The 16,911-nt window shown below is 41.3% G+C and overlaps 1 protein-coding gene across 1 annotated transcript in view; it reads right to left on the reverse strand.

Moving 5' to 3' along the window:
• The window catches only part of sv2ca (synaptic vesicle glycoprotein 2Ca), a 32,038-nt gene extending 20,268 nt beyond the window's left edge, over positions 1-11,770 (reverse strand). Inside the window, exons 1-2 of the mRNA XM_028577171.1 lie at positions 11,688-11,770; positions 4,297-5,103 (exon numbers count right to left, since the gene is read on the reverse strand). Of these exons, the coding sequence (XP_028432972.1) occupies positions 4,297-4,894 (598 nt within the window). The 5' untranslated portion in view covers positions 4,895-5,103; positions 11,688-11,770. The remainder of the gene's footprint in view (positions 1-4,296; positions 5,104-11,687) is intronic.
• Positions 11,771-16,911: the final 5,141 nt, after the last annotated feature.

Here is a 16,911-nt window from a genome sequence, read left to right on the forward strand (position 1 = left end):
AGGAGCGGGATAAACGGTTGTCTTTCAAATTCCCTCTGCACGCAGTAGGATAGCCAACCAGGCAGAGCAACGAAGAAGGAAGAGAAGCTAGTTTATAGATTAAACTTTTGCCATATCCGGTCGGCAAAACTCCAAACACATCTGCCTTTTTAAAGAATGATTTCTGTGCTGTTCTTTGTTCTTTTCTCAAATAAAGCTTAACTCCAAGTCTTCCAGAAGACCGCTGTTCCCAGCAGCAGCAGCAGCCATAAGCCCACCCACCGACTCTATACACGATGTGATTGGCCCGACCAGAGTTTGGTTTTTCCAGCTCGCAAGCCAACGGAGAGTGCCTAGACCCCCCTGGTTGCAAAATAAATTTGCTGCCACTAGGGTGTGTCTAGATTTCTAGGCTATAAATCTATGACTTTACAGCAGAAAGTTGACTGTAACCTGGTGACACATGTAAGGGTACTAAGGTTCTAAGTGAGGAGCGTCACCAGGACGGTGCAATGCAAGTGGAAACATCTGTGCAGCTACAACCAACTAGTAAGATTCACTACTGTAGCAGCAGCAGCAAGGAAATGATCCCTCACTGGCGGGTGGGTGGCCTGGTGTTTGGTGTTTTCACACTACGATTAGGCAATGGTTAGGGTCAGGTTTAGGATTAGGTGCCTTGAAGTCGACGGTCGCATTCACTGCCTTGAAGTCGGCGTTGGGGGCTTAAAACACCATTGAGCGGGTGGCCTACAGTGGTGTAGTCTAATGTATTGTAGTGGGTATACTGTACTGTATATGTATGGGCCTATATATATGGGCCAGAATGAGCCTTTTGGGGGGGGGGCATTTCATAGTGGGGGGTCTGGATGTCCTCCCCCAGGGAATTTTTGAGCATCAACGACTTCATTTCCTGCATTCTGACTCACTTTTATGCACCAATTTGCAGTAGAAATACTATTATTTAGCCTATATGAAGAAGAAAAACACAGATGACAATTATAAATAGATAAAAATTATAAAGCAAAGTATGTTGTTACGTGTCATTGGGCATTTTTAAGTTAATATGGAAATCCTGGACTTTTTCTTAGCGGGTATACTGCGTATACCTGCGTATCACGTGGACTACATCACTGGTGGTCTAGGCCCTGTGCCCTATGAAAGCTATTCTTCATCGCCACCACCAGACCACCACAAAGAGGACATCTTGTTAAGGCTGTCAATGCAAAATAAGAACCTTGTTCTGCTTGGTTAAATACAGAATATATATGAAATACATGAAAAATGAGACCCCCCCTAATTAAATTCATCCACAGACTGGCTGATGTTTAATTCTGCAATACATTATTGCGATGGCACCTGTGAAACACAAACTCACTTTGTTTTGTTGGCTGTAATTAAGTGTAATTACTCTGGAAAACTCCAAATGGATACCAACAAGGTCATAATAATCATGTAGGCTATATGCTCAGACATGCACAACCACCCACCCACCCATACACACACCAATCATATTCACCTCAACAGGGAGGAGCCTCAGGGCAATCAGTAGGAGAAAGGAGAGGAGAATGGGGGGAGGATGGGAGAATAAAAGAGAGGCACATAGAGAATGCAGGGGGTGAGGGTTGGCGTCACGAACAAGGAGAAGCAGAGTGTAGAGCGTGAATGCCTGCAGGACTTTGCTTGGTTAGAGAGGAAGTAAAGAGTTTGCATGGCTACTTGGAAAGAGAAAATGAAGGTGCATCGTACACAACATCTTGAGAGGATATTAAATTGACAACATATGACAGGGTGTTTGAATTTCTTATTTTAAACGTTCTCCAACTCTAATCCAAATTTTTCAAACTTTCAGCCGCAACCTCCATTCTTAAAAAAAAGCCCTGCCTTATCAATTTTGCATCATGTCACGGTGAACTTGATATATTGTCATGTCTCACTGTGGCAGTTAGTATCTAAGGGCTGTGTGCCTGAAATAATGTCCTCGCCACTCTGGTACTGACACGGTGAGTCAGCCCCTGTACACAGTCTGTGGTGATGGATTATACACCTGGAGCCACAGGGACTGCTGGGACTCCTTCTCAACACACAGAGAACACTAGGGAACACTAGCTACCCTCTTAATCCAGACACAGAGACCAGTGGACCGCAACACCTCATCCATGTGAAACACAACTAGGATAAAGTGAGACACGTATAGTACGAACCTGAAAGTACGAAAGTAGTGTGACCCTTTCTTTAGTCCAAGTTGCATACTATACATAGACAGTATATAATGGACCAATAGACCCCGTTGCTCTGGACGGAGACCAGTGAAGGCTATTAGAAGCACTTTTCCGGTGATCTCTTGCTTTACTGCGCAGCCTCCAACCGACAGAGACAACGTAAATGTGACGTGAGCAACGTGTCTGAAAGTTGTAAGTCTTCTGGTAGCTGTGACAAGAGAAATCTCAATCATTTCTAATCTTACAGAGACGGAGAGCGTAGGTATATGTAAGGAGATAACATAAGCACAGGCTAATTATTGCTAACTATAATGCTAGTTAACATTAGTAATTAAACCTAAACAGTTAATGTAAGTCGAAACTGCCTGCGAGCTTCTCCTGTACTATACGGTAATTCCTCTACTGTGCGACAGTAAGTCACTTGGTTATGACACAATCGTTAGCTTATTTTTACAAAAACGTCTGCTACGGAGCTATAACGTGAGGTACAAGGTAATGGAGCCTTTTATACATTGTCGTGTTTCTTTAGAAATAAACAATGGACAAATAGAGTCTTTAAACGCTTCAGATGTGACGCAGTCAAGTGACGTAAAAAAAAATGGCGGTCAGAGTAATGCTAACAAGAGGTGATCGCTTTGTAGCAACAAAATGGCGCCATCGGAGGTTCGCGTTCTGAAGCGAAGCTTACCCCCTTGATACTATATAGTAATTCTAACCGTGGATTTCCGCAGCAATTCAGCATACGGCAGATAGTGCGGGACAGGAAGTCGAGCACAGAAACAAAATAAATATCTGGTTAATTTTCTAAATAAAATCCAGCGTGCTCACGGCGGATCATATTTCCCTGCACTACACCTTGAACACACAGCACAGAGCTGTTTCCCCTCTACTCCTCTGGATGGAAGCTAACTGTTGTTGGTTTTGTGGTTATATTCTACGTGAATTCGCGAGAGCTTGTGGGTCCTCGTGAGCACAGCTGTCAGTCATGGCCACAGCCGTGCCGCAACAAATCCGGACCTGGTGAGTATTGACGGACGGCGGAGCACGCAGCCGGCACGCAGCGGGGCCGGTCCGCAGCCGTTACACATCTGGTGGAAATGAGGAGTAACATTGATATAAATATGTAGCATGTTTATGCTGGCAAAAGTAAGTAAGCTTGCTTACTAAAATACAGTAGTTTGCATTGGATGTAGTTGTGTCTGCATTATTAAATACAGTTGCAGTGTACAGAATACTCTTAGTGAATACTATTTAGTACGTAGAATGCCTTACAATTACACCTTTGTATCCCAGTCTGCAGGTGGCCAGACAACCACAAAAAGAACTCCTCTGTGCAAATAGCTAAAATCATTCATTGATGTTTGCTAGCATGTGTCCTGGTTAGTTATCCATCACACTGATTAGAAAAATGTCTAATGATCAGGTTGTTTCCTTGAGAATAACAAGGCCCTAAACATAATATGACACTTTTAAGAGCATGGGGACATTGATTAGTTACTTAAAGGGATACTCCATTGATCCAGTCTGTGTGTTCCACAAAGCCTTGACCAACTGCCACTTTGCTCGTTTGAAAGACATGATGTCTCTTTCTCATGGGTGGGCCAAATTCTCTTGGCGGGCAAAGCAGAGAAAGGGGAGGTAATCTTGCTCTTTATGACCTCATAAGGAGCAAGATTCCAGATCGGCCCATCTGAGCTTTCATTTTCTCAAAGGCAGAGCAGGATACCCAGGGCTCGGTTTACACCTATCACCATTTCAAGCCACTGGGGGACCATAGGCAGGCTGGGGGAACGTATATTAATGTTAAAAAACCTCATTAAGTGAAATTTTCATGCCATGGGACCTTTAAATGTGTAGTCTTGAGGCCCAAGTTGATAACCTGATGACATCAGTATCTTCATCATCATCATCCACAATGCAATGTACAGCAAAATTAAAAGGTTAAGAATCAAGGCATTAGAAAACACTATTTAGAATCATAAAAAATAATACCAAAATGATGAAATTCAATAAGTATTGAAGGGATTGCATTATTTCATGTTAGCATAAGTAGATGAACGTCCTCTCATCAACACTCAAACACACATGGGTCCCTTACCTAGCCATCCCGAGCTGGAGTTGGGCACACACATGTCTGTTTCTGCGCTGGGCAGCACAAAGCCCACCACAAACACCTCCACCCCATCTGACATGAGTGCCAGCCCGAGCACCAGAAACAGCTGCCACTGGAACCTCCCATGGCCACACTCCTGGATAATCAGCTCGTATTGTTGGGCCAGCTCCTCCTCGTCCGCCTGTCTCTCCTGCTCCAGTCCCTTACGGTCCCTTGTGGCATCTGACACCGGTTGCCCCAGTGCCACCTGGCCCTCCTTTTGCTTCCTATCTCCTGCGGAGGGGATACCCTGGTACTCGCCCTCGTAGATCTCATCCTCATCATCGTGGCCCTCTGTTGCATCACTGGAGCCCTCCTCGTTGTCAGGGTAGCTCTCTCCGTCCTGCCTCGGAGGGTTCCGGTAGAAATCCTCATCTTCGTCCTCCTCATCCTGGAATCGGCTGTAGTTGTGGTTGGATGAGTACTCATCTGTGGCGCGATCCACCACCTTGTTGACTTTCTTTGTTGCATGCCGCTTGGCTTCCTTGACAATGTCCTTGGCCCCCTTAGCCAGGGAAGTCCTGTTATTGTAAGTGTCCTCCATTATGGCTCCACCAGTAGGTCTTCACAGGGGTTCAGAGAATACTTAGAAGTAGAAGAAAGAGGGAAGAGGGGGAAGAGGGGCAAGAGTGTACGCTGGTAGGGGAATTGCAGGAATGGTGAGATCAGTGGGTCTTGAGATGCAGCAGGGAGGAAAACTCTTGAGTCACCACAGGAGATAACCCACAATGGCTGTGGCAATCATCGGCCAGGCTGGGAGAGATGGGGGAAGGGTAAGAGACAGACAGATAAAAAAAGAGAGAGAACAAGCAGAGAGAAAAGAGGGAGAAAGTAAAAGAGAGGGAGATGTACAGATCATCAGATAGTGCCCGTAACTCATGTCTCCCCTACTACATTCATAACTATCCCAGACTAACAGGTGACACCCCACAGACAGCACATACCCTCTTTAATCATTCACTTACCGTTCTCCCAGGCCTTTTAATCATTTGGAGTGATGTGAGGAAAAAAGGCTTTGGCTGTATAGCTCTCAGTTTATATTCAAAATGAATATTACATTTCCAGAGGCGCTCTCCTTGTTCTAAATTTTATAAGTTGGACTTAGTTTTGAAGAGATGAGGATTTCAAACAGAGATGCTGAATCTGCTGACTCATGATTGGCTCTGAGGAACAGAGGCTAATAAACAAGGCTCTGTCTGAAATCAATTTGCCCCCATTAAAGAGCTGGTTTATTAATAATGGGAGTGACGATCCAACCGGAACGGCATTGTCATATTTAATCCTTGCAAAGGAAGGAGGAAAGGAGAAATCATCATCAGTGGATGCACATTCAGACACGGACACAGGCACATAGTACAAACACACGCACGCACACACACACATGCACACACACACACACACACACACACACACACACACACACACACTAGCTCTTCTTTAAGGGACCGGATTTTGTGTAGTCAGGTGTCTTACACATACTTGTAAGTAGCACACATAAATAAATATGCAGAAAGACTCTCTCACACACCTAAACATGCAGTGCACATATGTGAGTGTGCACTCACAGCATGAATGGGGAAGCCCTTTCCCATTTTGGCAGTCCATTGCTGATGGGAGGGAGACCCCGGCATAACTGTGCTAATGATGTAACATGATTTCATGTGAATGTTCAAACTGTGATCCACAGTTCATCATCACATTGTCTCCACAGGCTCACTCTGGCTTGTTTATTCAATAATTTGTCATAGCACAGAGACACAGCAATAATTAAAAAAACTAAACACGATTGTGGAATTGAAGTGAAATAAGAAACTTCCTAAATTTCAAATTTTTTATTATACATTTTTAGAGAAGATAGGGTGCACACTTAGGAGTAGGGTGGAGATGGTTATAGCTGTCCAGTGTGTGTGTGTGTGTGTGTGTGTGTGTGTGTGTGTGTGTGTGTGTGTGTGTGTCAGAGCTGTCCAGTGTGTGTGGTTCCTGTGTGTCTAGGAGCAGCTCACCACAGCCTCTAATGAACACTGAAGCCTTGTCAGGAGGACACAAATCACAGGGCCAGCTCAAGCTCCCATAATGCATTTTACTCGGCAAAATAACACTGCTGATTCAAGGTGACTCTCCTAATTCCTTTTGGTTTATTGGGTGACTTCTGTGCTTATGAGCACACTCCTTTACACATGTACTGATAATTTTTTAATACCTCTATTGACACTGGTGGTTCCTCAGACAATGTCCTAAGGATGATTCATAACAACATCTGTGTTTCCTTTGTCCATAAGCAATTGCTCACTGGATAATTATTGGAGTTAACTTATGACTAGTGGTATGATTCTCTCTGTCTCTCTGTTTTGTATTTGTCCTGTATAACAAGACCCACTGCAAAAGATTGCTAACCTACTTAAATCATAGATTAGTATTGTAGGGTTTCTCAAAACATTTCTTCTTCAGCATGGAACATTTTAGCGTCTTGCCTTGTGTGGAACTTCTCTATCGACTACATCTTTCAATAAAATTAATTTTGAATGTCTCTGTAGACTAACACCCTGCCAGGATCATGTCAGAGTTCAGTGGTGTCACTGAACGGATGCTATTTATCATTTCAGGATGTCATATTGGCTATCACACATAATTTTTACTTGAAATGAGCACGCACACACACACACCGGCAAAAGAGGATACATCCTGCCTGTTAGAGAATCAATGGAGTGTATTGTGAGGCGCTGTCACTGGTGATGAAGCTCAGACAACAACGGAGCACAAAGACGACCAACCTCACCTGACCACTGCTGACAAAACCCAGACAGTGCAGACAGAGCTGTATTACAATCAAACTGGGTAACCACCGACACTGCCAAACAAACCAATCTCCGTTTTATTCTATGTTGTCTCAACCCTATTCCATTCCTCTTTCATCTTCTTTATTTTTTTTGACTCTCTTTCAGGCTCCCTCGTCAGCATCTATTGTTTCCACTGAGGCCTGTTTGTCAGAAAATGTTTATTTTTCCATTTAAAATCATTTGTGCATTTTTAGACCATCCAGCACTGTAGTCCTTTTTTTCCAACGTCTTTACCCAAGCCTCGATCGCAGTCCACACATTCGTAGTTGTACAGTAAATCCACCTTTACCTCATTTCCTATGTTCAATTCACACTATCATTACTTCCCTTCAAGACAACCAAACTCTCTAAACATTTCATTTTATATTTCTACTGATAACAGGATATGTGTTGGGACATAAAGAAGCTGCATCCACACTATGTCCTGCAGGGCATAGCTGTTCTCTACAATTAGAATAAAGAGAGAGCGTTGATATAGTGTGTGTACCGTTGCTGTGAACCATGTGAGGATGACTGAAAATAGGCCTTGCTCTGGCAACACCCCTGTCTGCATGATGGATAGCGGCCCTGCTTTCCTTCACCTCTTTAGAATACTAAAAAAACACTAGGTCAAGTATCACTTGGCCCTCTTGCATGGACATAAAGATAAATGAAAAGATTATTACACAGGGGTTTTGGCCATACATCCAACTCAAGACAAGCCATTTGGGAAAAGTCATAAGATGTATGTCAATATCCCGAGCGTTTGACCAACTCAGTCCATTTCAACACACTCTTATCATGAATCATTAACCAAAAGTAGCACAGTAAAGAAGCTGCTAATGAGCATTTTGAAAGAAAGAAAATGAATAATCACACAACATAACATTGTCATAATGACAGTGGTAATGAACACCCTGAGTCAGAAGAACTGAAGAATAATGAAACACTTATCAGCACAGTAAGGGCTTCCTACAAGCATTGCACTTTGTCAGAAGGATGGATGTCATTGTTGGAGGCGTTCTACCTCGAGTCCAGCAGTCACTAAACAGATTGGTGTGGCAAGCAGGTTTTTAGATTAAGAAGTAAAAAAAACAAAACAATTATGCACCTAGAATTTAAGGTTGCTTGACCCATTACTGCTGGAGACACTTGATATTTTTCATGAGAACTTGAAGGAAAATCAATAATGGCTTTTTGGCTGTCTGGTAGTCCTGACATTGGCGCGTACACAATACAAAAACAGTAATGATGCAAAACAATGAGGGCAGCTAGTGGCTTCTCTCTTGTTTTTTACAATTATTATTATTATAGGTGCAAATTAAATTATAATAAATGTATGATGGTTGGATGGTTGCATCTCCAAAAATGCTTTCTGAAGTGGCAATATCATGTGCACTATATATTGAACCAGATTTACAGTTTATGTCACTTGTCCTATAGGAACCACAAATACTTTCTATCTCATTCAGGTTTGACTTGTCAGTGTCCTGTCCTTTCAAAAGCATGCGCAAGCACACTGGCTTGATGGTTGGTTCGTTCTATTAGCATCAGAAAGAGCAGGTCCAATCTCTAAGTGGGCCGAGCTGCATGTAATCCCATCAAAACGGAAAGCCCATGACCTCATCTGGAAGACAGAGGCACAATGAGCCCGGGACATCTTCCGTTAGGAATTTTCATCAAACACTGATGCCATTACTGACTGAGTGGTGGGGCAAGGAGAGGACAAGAGAGAAATGTCAAAAGAGAAACAAAATAGTTGTTTCTGTAGATGGAGAATATAATACAATAATTAAAAAAAACATATTTCAAAGCACCTAAACCTTTCACCTCTCTTCAATAGTCAGAACTCCACCCCCATGATAAATACTTCAAAAGCAGAGCTGATTGCAAGCCATGCTAATGTCACATCATACAGATTCATTAAGCAGCTGCAGCAAATGGACGTCTGCCTTTCCCACCATGATAGCATTGTTAATATCAGTATTGACTTGAATCATTTATGTGCACATTCTAGCCAAGGAAAAGGAACTCCCCTCTGTTTATATTAATATTGTCAATCTCCATACTTAGCTGAAAATGGACCCAGGACCTGGATACAGGGTATTGTATCTATTGAAATCATAAAATGTAACATCTGCACAGACAGAAAGAAAACACATTTTAAAGTTGATAAAAAAAAAAACATGTCTCATCCCACTCTGAAGCTTTACAGAGAGTAAAGTGCGTTGCCTCTGTTTTTGTATCAGGCTAATGTCTGTTTCATCTTCTTTGTCAACATATGGTCTCCCTGCCTTGCCAGATCTGACTGCTGACACAATACAGTGCTTACATAGCAGATACAAAACATAATGTGCCACCACCACAGTCTGGTGCAGACCTTACACTTTGTGTTGCAATGACACAATAACACCGATTAGGCACATTTAATGGTGATTTTTTTACAATTACATTTTGTCAAACTGTTTGATGTAATGCATGGTGGTCGTTGTGTGTATGTGTGCCTACGATTCAGAAATTCCAGCAGACACGAGGATGACAAGAGGGTTCTTGAATATAATGTAAACTATGATATTGGGTTTAACTTGCTCCTAAAATAATGACTAATCTGTTAATTTGCCTGTGCATGTCAACAAAATGTTTAAGACTTTAGAATTTTTTATTTCTCGAGCTCTCATATCTACATCGTCACTGGCACAGCGTACTTTGTACTTTGAGTCCTTTCTTTCCTGTCAACAGAAAACTATTAAAATGACAGGTCAGTGGATGCTTGAGATGGAGATGTTATTGAATGCATATTGGGATTATTCTGAATTACAATGAGATTATTGTATACCGTAGCACCAAAAAAACTACATTAACTTGAAATTAATGAGAAGTGGACTAAAGGAATGAACTATGCAACCTGCAATTACACTTTTTCGTTGATGAACGCCTTCAGCGTTAACCCAGCAGGACTACTACTGCAGCCTTCAGATTGCAAACAAAGCACTTTGCCACAGATTTCCAGTTCACCAGCTGTGTGCCTGTCAATCGCTCACTGGCTCTTGAGTTGCAATTTAAAGAGGAGTCAGTTGCCTGCTCCTGCATCCTCGCCTCTTTTTGGCGGCAGTGCAGAGTGCTTTAACTGCCCCAGGGCAGATGGCTGGTTGCACTACAGCATGCAGTCTGCAGCCAATAACCCAAAACTCTGCTCATGCCAATGACAAGTATTTTTTACTATTATTACAAACATGCTGGTTGATAAAAAAGCAAAAGTGGGTAAACTATGAGCTCCAGTCAGTGATAATCATAAACCAAACAACCACTTAAAGGTGTTTAAGTAAGCAAATTAATTAAGAGACCTGTAGCCTAAATCAGATATGTTATACCAAGATGTAAATAAAGAATTCACAGAAGCATGTATTTCACCCATAAATAGGCCTATTGAATGAATTAAAAAGGAACAGGAACTGGATCTCCACTACATCCCTATGTATGAGGCAATTATCATGCCTGCTTTCACTTAATGATGCCAATTTCTCTACTAGGAGACATATGGACTCAGTTTGCACCCACAGAGAAAAAAACAACACATGCCTGGAAACCATCCCAACTTTTAACAAATGATACACAAACTTATGAATAAATAATGAGGTATCCCAGTCTCAGCTTAGATGTTAGTTGGAGATATCATTGGAAATATATGAACAACATGACTTGTAAGTCATAATACAGCTGATCATTAAACAGTCTATTGGAAATACTGGATTTGTACTAACTCGGAAGTGTAACACAGTCAGCATGTTTTCAGAAAAAAAGTAGTAGGCTAATTACTTACCGTCATTTATGGCTAGAAGAGTGAACTGGGCTGATAGTTACCCATCGCATCAGACTCCGCTTTCGCTTAATGGTGAAACAAAAATATTCTTTTTTTTTTTTTTTTTTTTTTTTTTTTTACTGTAGAATAGTAATGTGAGTCAGAGGTAATTGCCAGCGCAGTGAGGTTTTTTCCGATGCAGTGCTCCCTCGCTGCAGTACTTCAGGAAAGGAGAGAGCGAAAGAGAGTGATGGTGGTAGGAGGCAGAGAGAGGGAGGGAGGGATGGAGAGGGGGGCAGTGTAATCAATGATTGTACTTCATTGAGTGATGCGGGTAATTCCGTCTGATGGAACAATCTGGTTAGGTGACTGAATGACGTGAAACACTGCAACGCATGAATGCTAAACAGATATGAAAAATGTCTAAATTTAAACAGGCAATTTGAACAAGTCTCAGTGCAAAAGAATGGCAAGTAGCCTACGTGATAAATAGATTGGGTTTCTGCTTGAGGGCAAAAGTTGTCCGTTTAGGCAACAACTGATGCTTAATCGAAAAGTTTTTCACAGCTTCTCGTGTGAGTTGTCCTATATCGGAATTGTGTAAACGCAGTTTTTTGTCTTTCTTCTTCTTCTTCTTTTTTTACAATTCAGAGCGTTCAGTCGTCTGTTTTCAACTTCCAGCCATAACAGCTTTCATAAAAGAAGAGCTGTCTGTCTCTCACCTTGTTATTGTTATGCAGTCGACTCGGAGTCCGCACGATGCATTTCAACGACTGTCTCTGTCCGTGGTGCTGATCGACACCTGAGCGTTCCAACGTCTCAGCGTTCCAGGTTTGGGGTGCTGCTAAAGACATAACACTTGTCGTGCACATTCGCAAGTTCTGTAAATATCCAATTGCATATTCAAATCAAAGTCCTTCCATGTCCCCTAACTGTGCTCCACATGCTGAACCTTCCCAAAAAATACCTTCAGTTAATCATAGGAAGTAATATCCCATAGGAAATTGATTGGTCGAATATTACGTACCAAAAAGTTTTATTTACAAATATAGCCATCACCCATTGTCCCATGGTACTAGAACAGATTGACTTGAAGCATCTGTCCACTGCTCTATATTAACTCTATACATTTGATTCCAGATTAGATTTATTCATACATCAGAAAGAGAGAGCTAAGGCTCAAAGTAAGATCATAAATGAAAAAAGCTTGCCATAAAAAAAAAAAAAAAAAAAACATGCACCTCAACCCCAACCCATGAAAAAGAAATATATGAAAAAAACATAATCTGTAAACATGAAACAAGGTTGTAATCAAAGTCACATAGCTTGGCTTTGTGTGGAAAGGATGTGACCATGTCAGTCACTAAACGGCGTATATAGGCAGTTCTCACTTTGCATGTCGTTCACATGATGTAAACAACATGTGAATCACATCTGTATAAATCCAAAGTCTCCACTTGGACCCAATATGGGACAAGAGCAGGAGTGTTGAGGAGTCCAGGTCCTCATACGGAATATCCAATCAAAGTTCTCCCCCCATCGACCTTACATCATCCCAGGCCACAGGTGAATTTGTTGGTATAATGACTCAACCTGTACTGTACGTCTGCAATATTCAGTGCTAGTGCACCACCTCTAGCAATCTCCTGAATTTATAAAATCACATTTACATCATTTGCATTCATGACTTTCATTCAAGCGTACCATTGGTTACGATAATCTTGAGTATTTTTTTTCTCATTATAGCTTGCAGTTCACATTTACAGTTCAAGTATTATGCTTACAGGTTCTTTTTGCTCATGTAAAGTATTTTGTTTTTCATTTACACTCCAGTGAGTTTAATTTGTACATACAGTAAACTGTGCAGTGAGTACAGTTCTTGACTTTCAGATGCAGTTTATCACAATGAAACACTTTCATTCTTTCTATACCCAAAAATAATAACCAGAGAGGGACCAATACTATTCAGGAACACAACACAAAGATTACACAATCTTGTTACAATAATTGCATAACCCAACACGGGCTCATAGAGATTAGTAGGCTCTTTAGATGAAGTGTGAGACAGTAACTGCCTATGTGCCTGCTATGTCAGATCCTAACGCCTCTAAAACCTGCGAGTGGTTCCTGAAGAAATTGAGGGAGAGAAAAAAAAAGGAGATGACGGTCTGATGCAAGCACAGGGACACTCAGCCTTTCAGTATTCACATCATTAATGCCTGCAAACTGTACCAGGGCTACCAGTGAGACTTGTCCCACTGCAGAGATGACTACCAGCAAGCCCTTTGATGTATTACACTCCGTTCATCTGATTCCTTATTCTCATTTTTAGAAAAAAAAACTAAATCTCAATAGCTTCATGTCAAAATACTTAACATGTAGGACATGCAGTGAATAGTGCAGCCTGGTTGTGCATTTGCTTACTGAGTTTAAACACTGAGACATGGCTTTGACACTAGTTGTGCATCATATTCACCACAAAGCATACTGAATAGGATTGTAAATGATGCATACAGTGTGCACAAAGACACACACAACACAAAAATGTGCAAGGGAACACATACACACACACACACACACACACACACACACACACACACACACACACGTAAACAAAAAGAAAGGCATCTATCTTTATCCTCTGAATTTGATGATTCACAGAAGCAGTGACCTAGGGCTTGGGACACTCTTTCTCCCCCCTCAAGCAATATTAGACTCCATTTACTACTGCTGGAGAGCTGAGGAGCACTTAGCTTAATGTACGGGACAGTAGAATGACCCTCACACACACACACACACACACACACACAGAGTCCACTGCACATGCCAATGCTTTCTCTCTCCTTTTCTTGGGAGACTCAAACTCTTCTCTTTTTTTCACATAAGCATACACACAAGCAAGAAATATGCTCATGAATTTCAGTACCTTTTTACCCTTTACCTTTTTTACCTTTTATACCTTTTTATTACAGTGAAAATTAAACAAATACTCATATTTACCAGAGCTTCCAGGTTTGATGCTGGCATGTATGAATAATAGCTATGAAGTTAATGAATTTCCATGCCATATTCAGTACATGTAGCCTGATAATTGGTGGTACAGTAGGTTATAAGAAAGTGTAAAGCCCTACTGAACGAGCAGCTCAGACTCTTCTGTGCCCTGCTAGGTATCCTTGTCATCATCCCTATATGAACTATGTGTTGTGATATGTACAACACACACTATACTATGAACATATGCATTTTCACACATATTTCTCTTTCTGCATTTTGCTCGTTCCACAAAGATTTCAATGTCCTTTTTAATATGTATCCTACTGCCCCAAGAACTCAAATGGATGTAGTACCTGCAGTACCAGCTTTCCTTTAGAAATGACTAGAGAGGTGGAGGTAGACTGGAACAACTGTTTGCTGTTTATTGTCATCCAGATTATAAGAAATGGATGTGGACTCTGATGGTAATTGTTTTTGCCTTGTGGAGATAGAAGCTCAGGCTAACTGCTTTAGTCTCCATCTTTCCTCTCAGCCTCCACTGCTCATCTGCACTCATATGGCTGACCACTTTTAGCTAGAGTCAGCATGTATCATACTTTATGCATACGTAAAAAGTCATAAATTATGCAGCCTTGTTGTCTCTTACCTGGTTGTATTTACAAGTGCTGGCAAATTCGGTACCCAAGCATTCTGAAAGCAAAACAAAAGGACACTATTGTCACTGATAGAGAGATGTGATGGATTAGAGTGGCCCAAGGGGGAAGTCCTGGTCCATCAAAATGTAATGAAAACTAATTTCAAAACAGCAGGCAGCTATGAATAACATCAAGATGAGTTCTAGCAACATTGTGTTCAGTGAGAGGTCGTCATTGTCTCGTATGTGAGAAAAATGGGTTGGTAACATTACGATTGATGATAGCACATTAGTTGTTGTCTTCAGGAGTTATGGCTGTCTGTAAATACGTCTGACTCAAAATCGATCAAGGGCAGAAACAATTTCACACCAAGTTTGTAATCTAGTTTCACAACTGGAGTGCAAAAGATGAAATGGCACATACACTAAACAATAAAACAATAAAACAGGACTTTTTTTGGCAATGTGTTAAAATCAAATTACAGTGAAAAAAATGTAAAAGTGCTGTAAGAAAAAGTTCCTTAACAAAGTCAACTTGTATAAGCACAGAAGGTTATTTCCTAATTTCTGTTCTGTCTACCATTGCAAGGTCCTGAATAGTCTAATGTAACTGAGCTAAAATACCAGGGGGAAGAACGTCAAATGGATTGTGATTATTGTCCTGGAACAGATTGAACAGGCTATGAGAGAAAAATGTGAGCTGAATCCCATTTCGACACACAAGCCCAGGTGCATTTATTTTGCTGAAAGGAAGGTGAAATTTACAAAAGGGATCTAAAAAAGGGTTTGAGGCAGTAATACTGACTTTAATCTAACCATTATCAACAGTAGCGTATTACCTGTGTCTGCAACAAAGGGAAAACCTTATACAGAGTGGGTAAAGATTGAATAGAGGTCTGTCTCTATCGTCTGTCTGTATCTTAAACTCAGTTCTAAGCCATTGTTTATTAGTTCTTCTATGGATGTACTCATTGGGGTCAAAACACAAGTGTAATAGCTGATGCAGCCCTTTGATTGTAATTGATTTGTATTGATTAAGAGAATATGGATTTCATATACTTGATAGTAATTCAATTGAATGTAACTATTTAATCCCACATGGGGCTATTAAAAGAATGCAATCAATAGTTCAAACAGTCGTTAAAAACAAACAGTTTGATATATCCTATATCACACAAGAAGTGGCTGATACCAGATTAACAGTTGGCTATTATGTATTTTGCTATTAAAGAGCTGCCAGTAAGACAGATACAGACATACAAACATACAAACCCTACAGTTGTCTGTACCTAACCAGTCCTTGTTATAATGACTTAATAAAAGCAGACAATCCTAGGAAATGTGCAGTTTAACATCAATGGCGCGATGAAAAAGCAGAGAACCTAACAAGCCAAATTGGGAGGACAACAAAATCACCCTAAAAAAAAAAAAAAACTGTGATGAATACATCACCAAAACCTTTCAAAACATGTGAATCATCCGCTCTGAAATGGAAATAAGTAATCTGTGGGAGCTACAGCTTCCTGTCATTCAACAGGAAACCTCCACTCCCCACAGAGCAGCAAGGATTATCCTCTGTGCCTCATGATTCTGGTTCAAATTCATAGGCTGCGTCAACTGTCAAGACATGTAATGATAAAATGTGTGTGTGTGTGTGTGTGTGTGTGTGTGTGTGTGTGTGTGTGTGTGTGTGTGTGTGTGTGTGTGTGTGTGTTTGTGTGCTGAGGGGAGTCAGTGTCAGATCTTAAATGATCATTTTGTTTATTTTAATATATATTTGATATATATTGTCAAAATATCAGATTGAATGGTTCAGACCTCAACACTTTGTGATCAGCTGACCAGCTGTCAAAGCACATTCTTTGGGGAGCTATAACTGCACTGTTACCAATGTCTCAACCATGCTCTCATACTCCTATACTCAAGCAATCAGCCAGGTGGTGAGGAGGATCCAGTCCAACATTACTGCTTGCAGCTCTGCCACGGCTGAGAGTGAACATATGTCTCTCTTGTCTCTAGAGTCTGTCCCAGCCCAGGACTGCCAAGCCGTTAGGCCTATCCCACATATGTGTCTTAATACTGTTAAGCACTGATCTTCTGGGGGTTGAGACATAGCTGTAATTCAGTTTGTGAACCATTGTCTCCTCTTTGTTTGCCTGAGTGAAGTGTACAACTGAGAAATGGCCACAGGGAGGTTCACAGGGTGGTGGTACTCCCCAAGGACTTACACCCTCTTTAGAGAGGTAAGCTTGCTTCCTTGTGACAGTTTTAATTAGCTAATCTCTGTGCAGCATGCCAGACTACAGGTGAAATGCAGT

This window comes from Perca flavescens, chromosome 5 (assembly GCF_004354835.1).
Source record: "Perca flavescens isolate YP-PL-M2 chromosome 5, PFLA_1.0, whole genome shotgun sequence".
Taxonomy (NCBI): domain Eukaryota; kingdom Metazoa; phylum Chordata; class Actinopteri; order Perciformes; family Percidae; genus Perca; species Perca flavescens.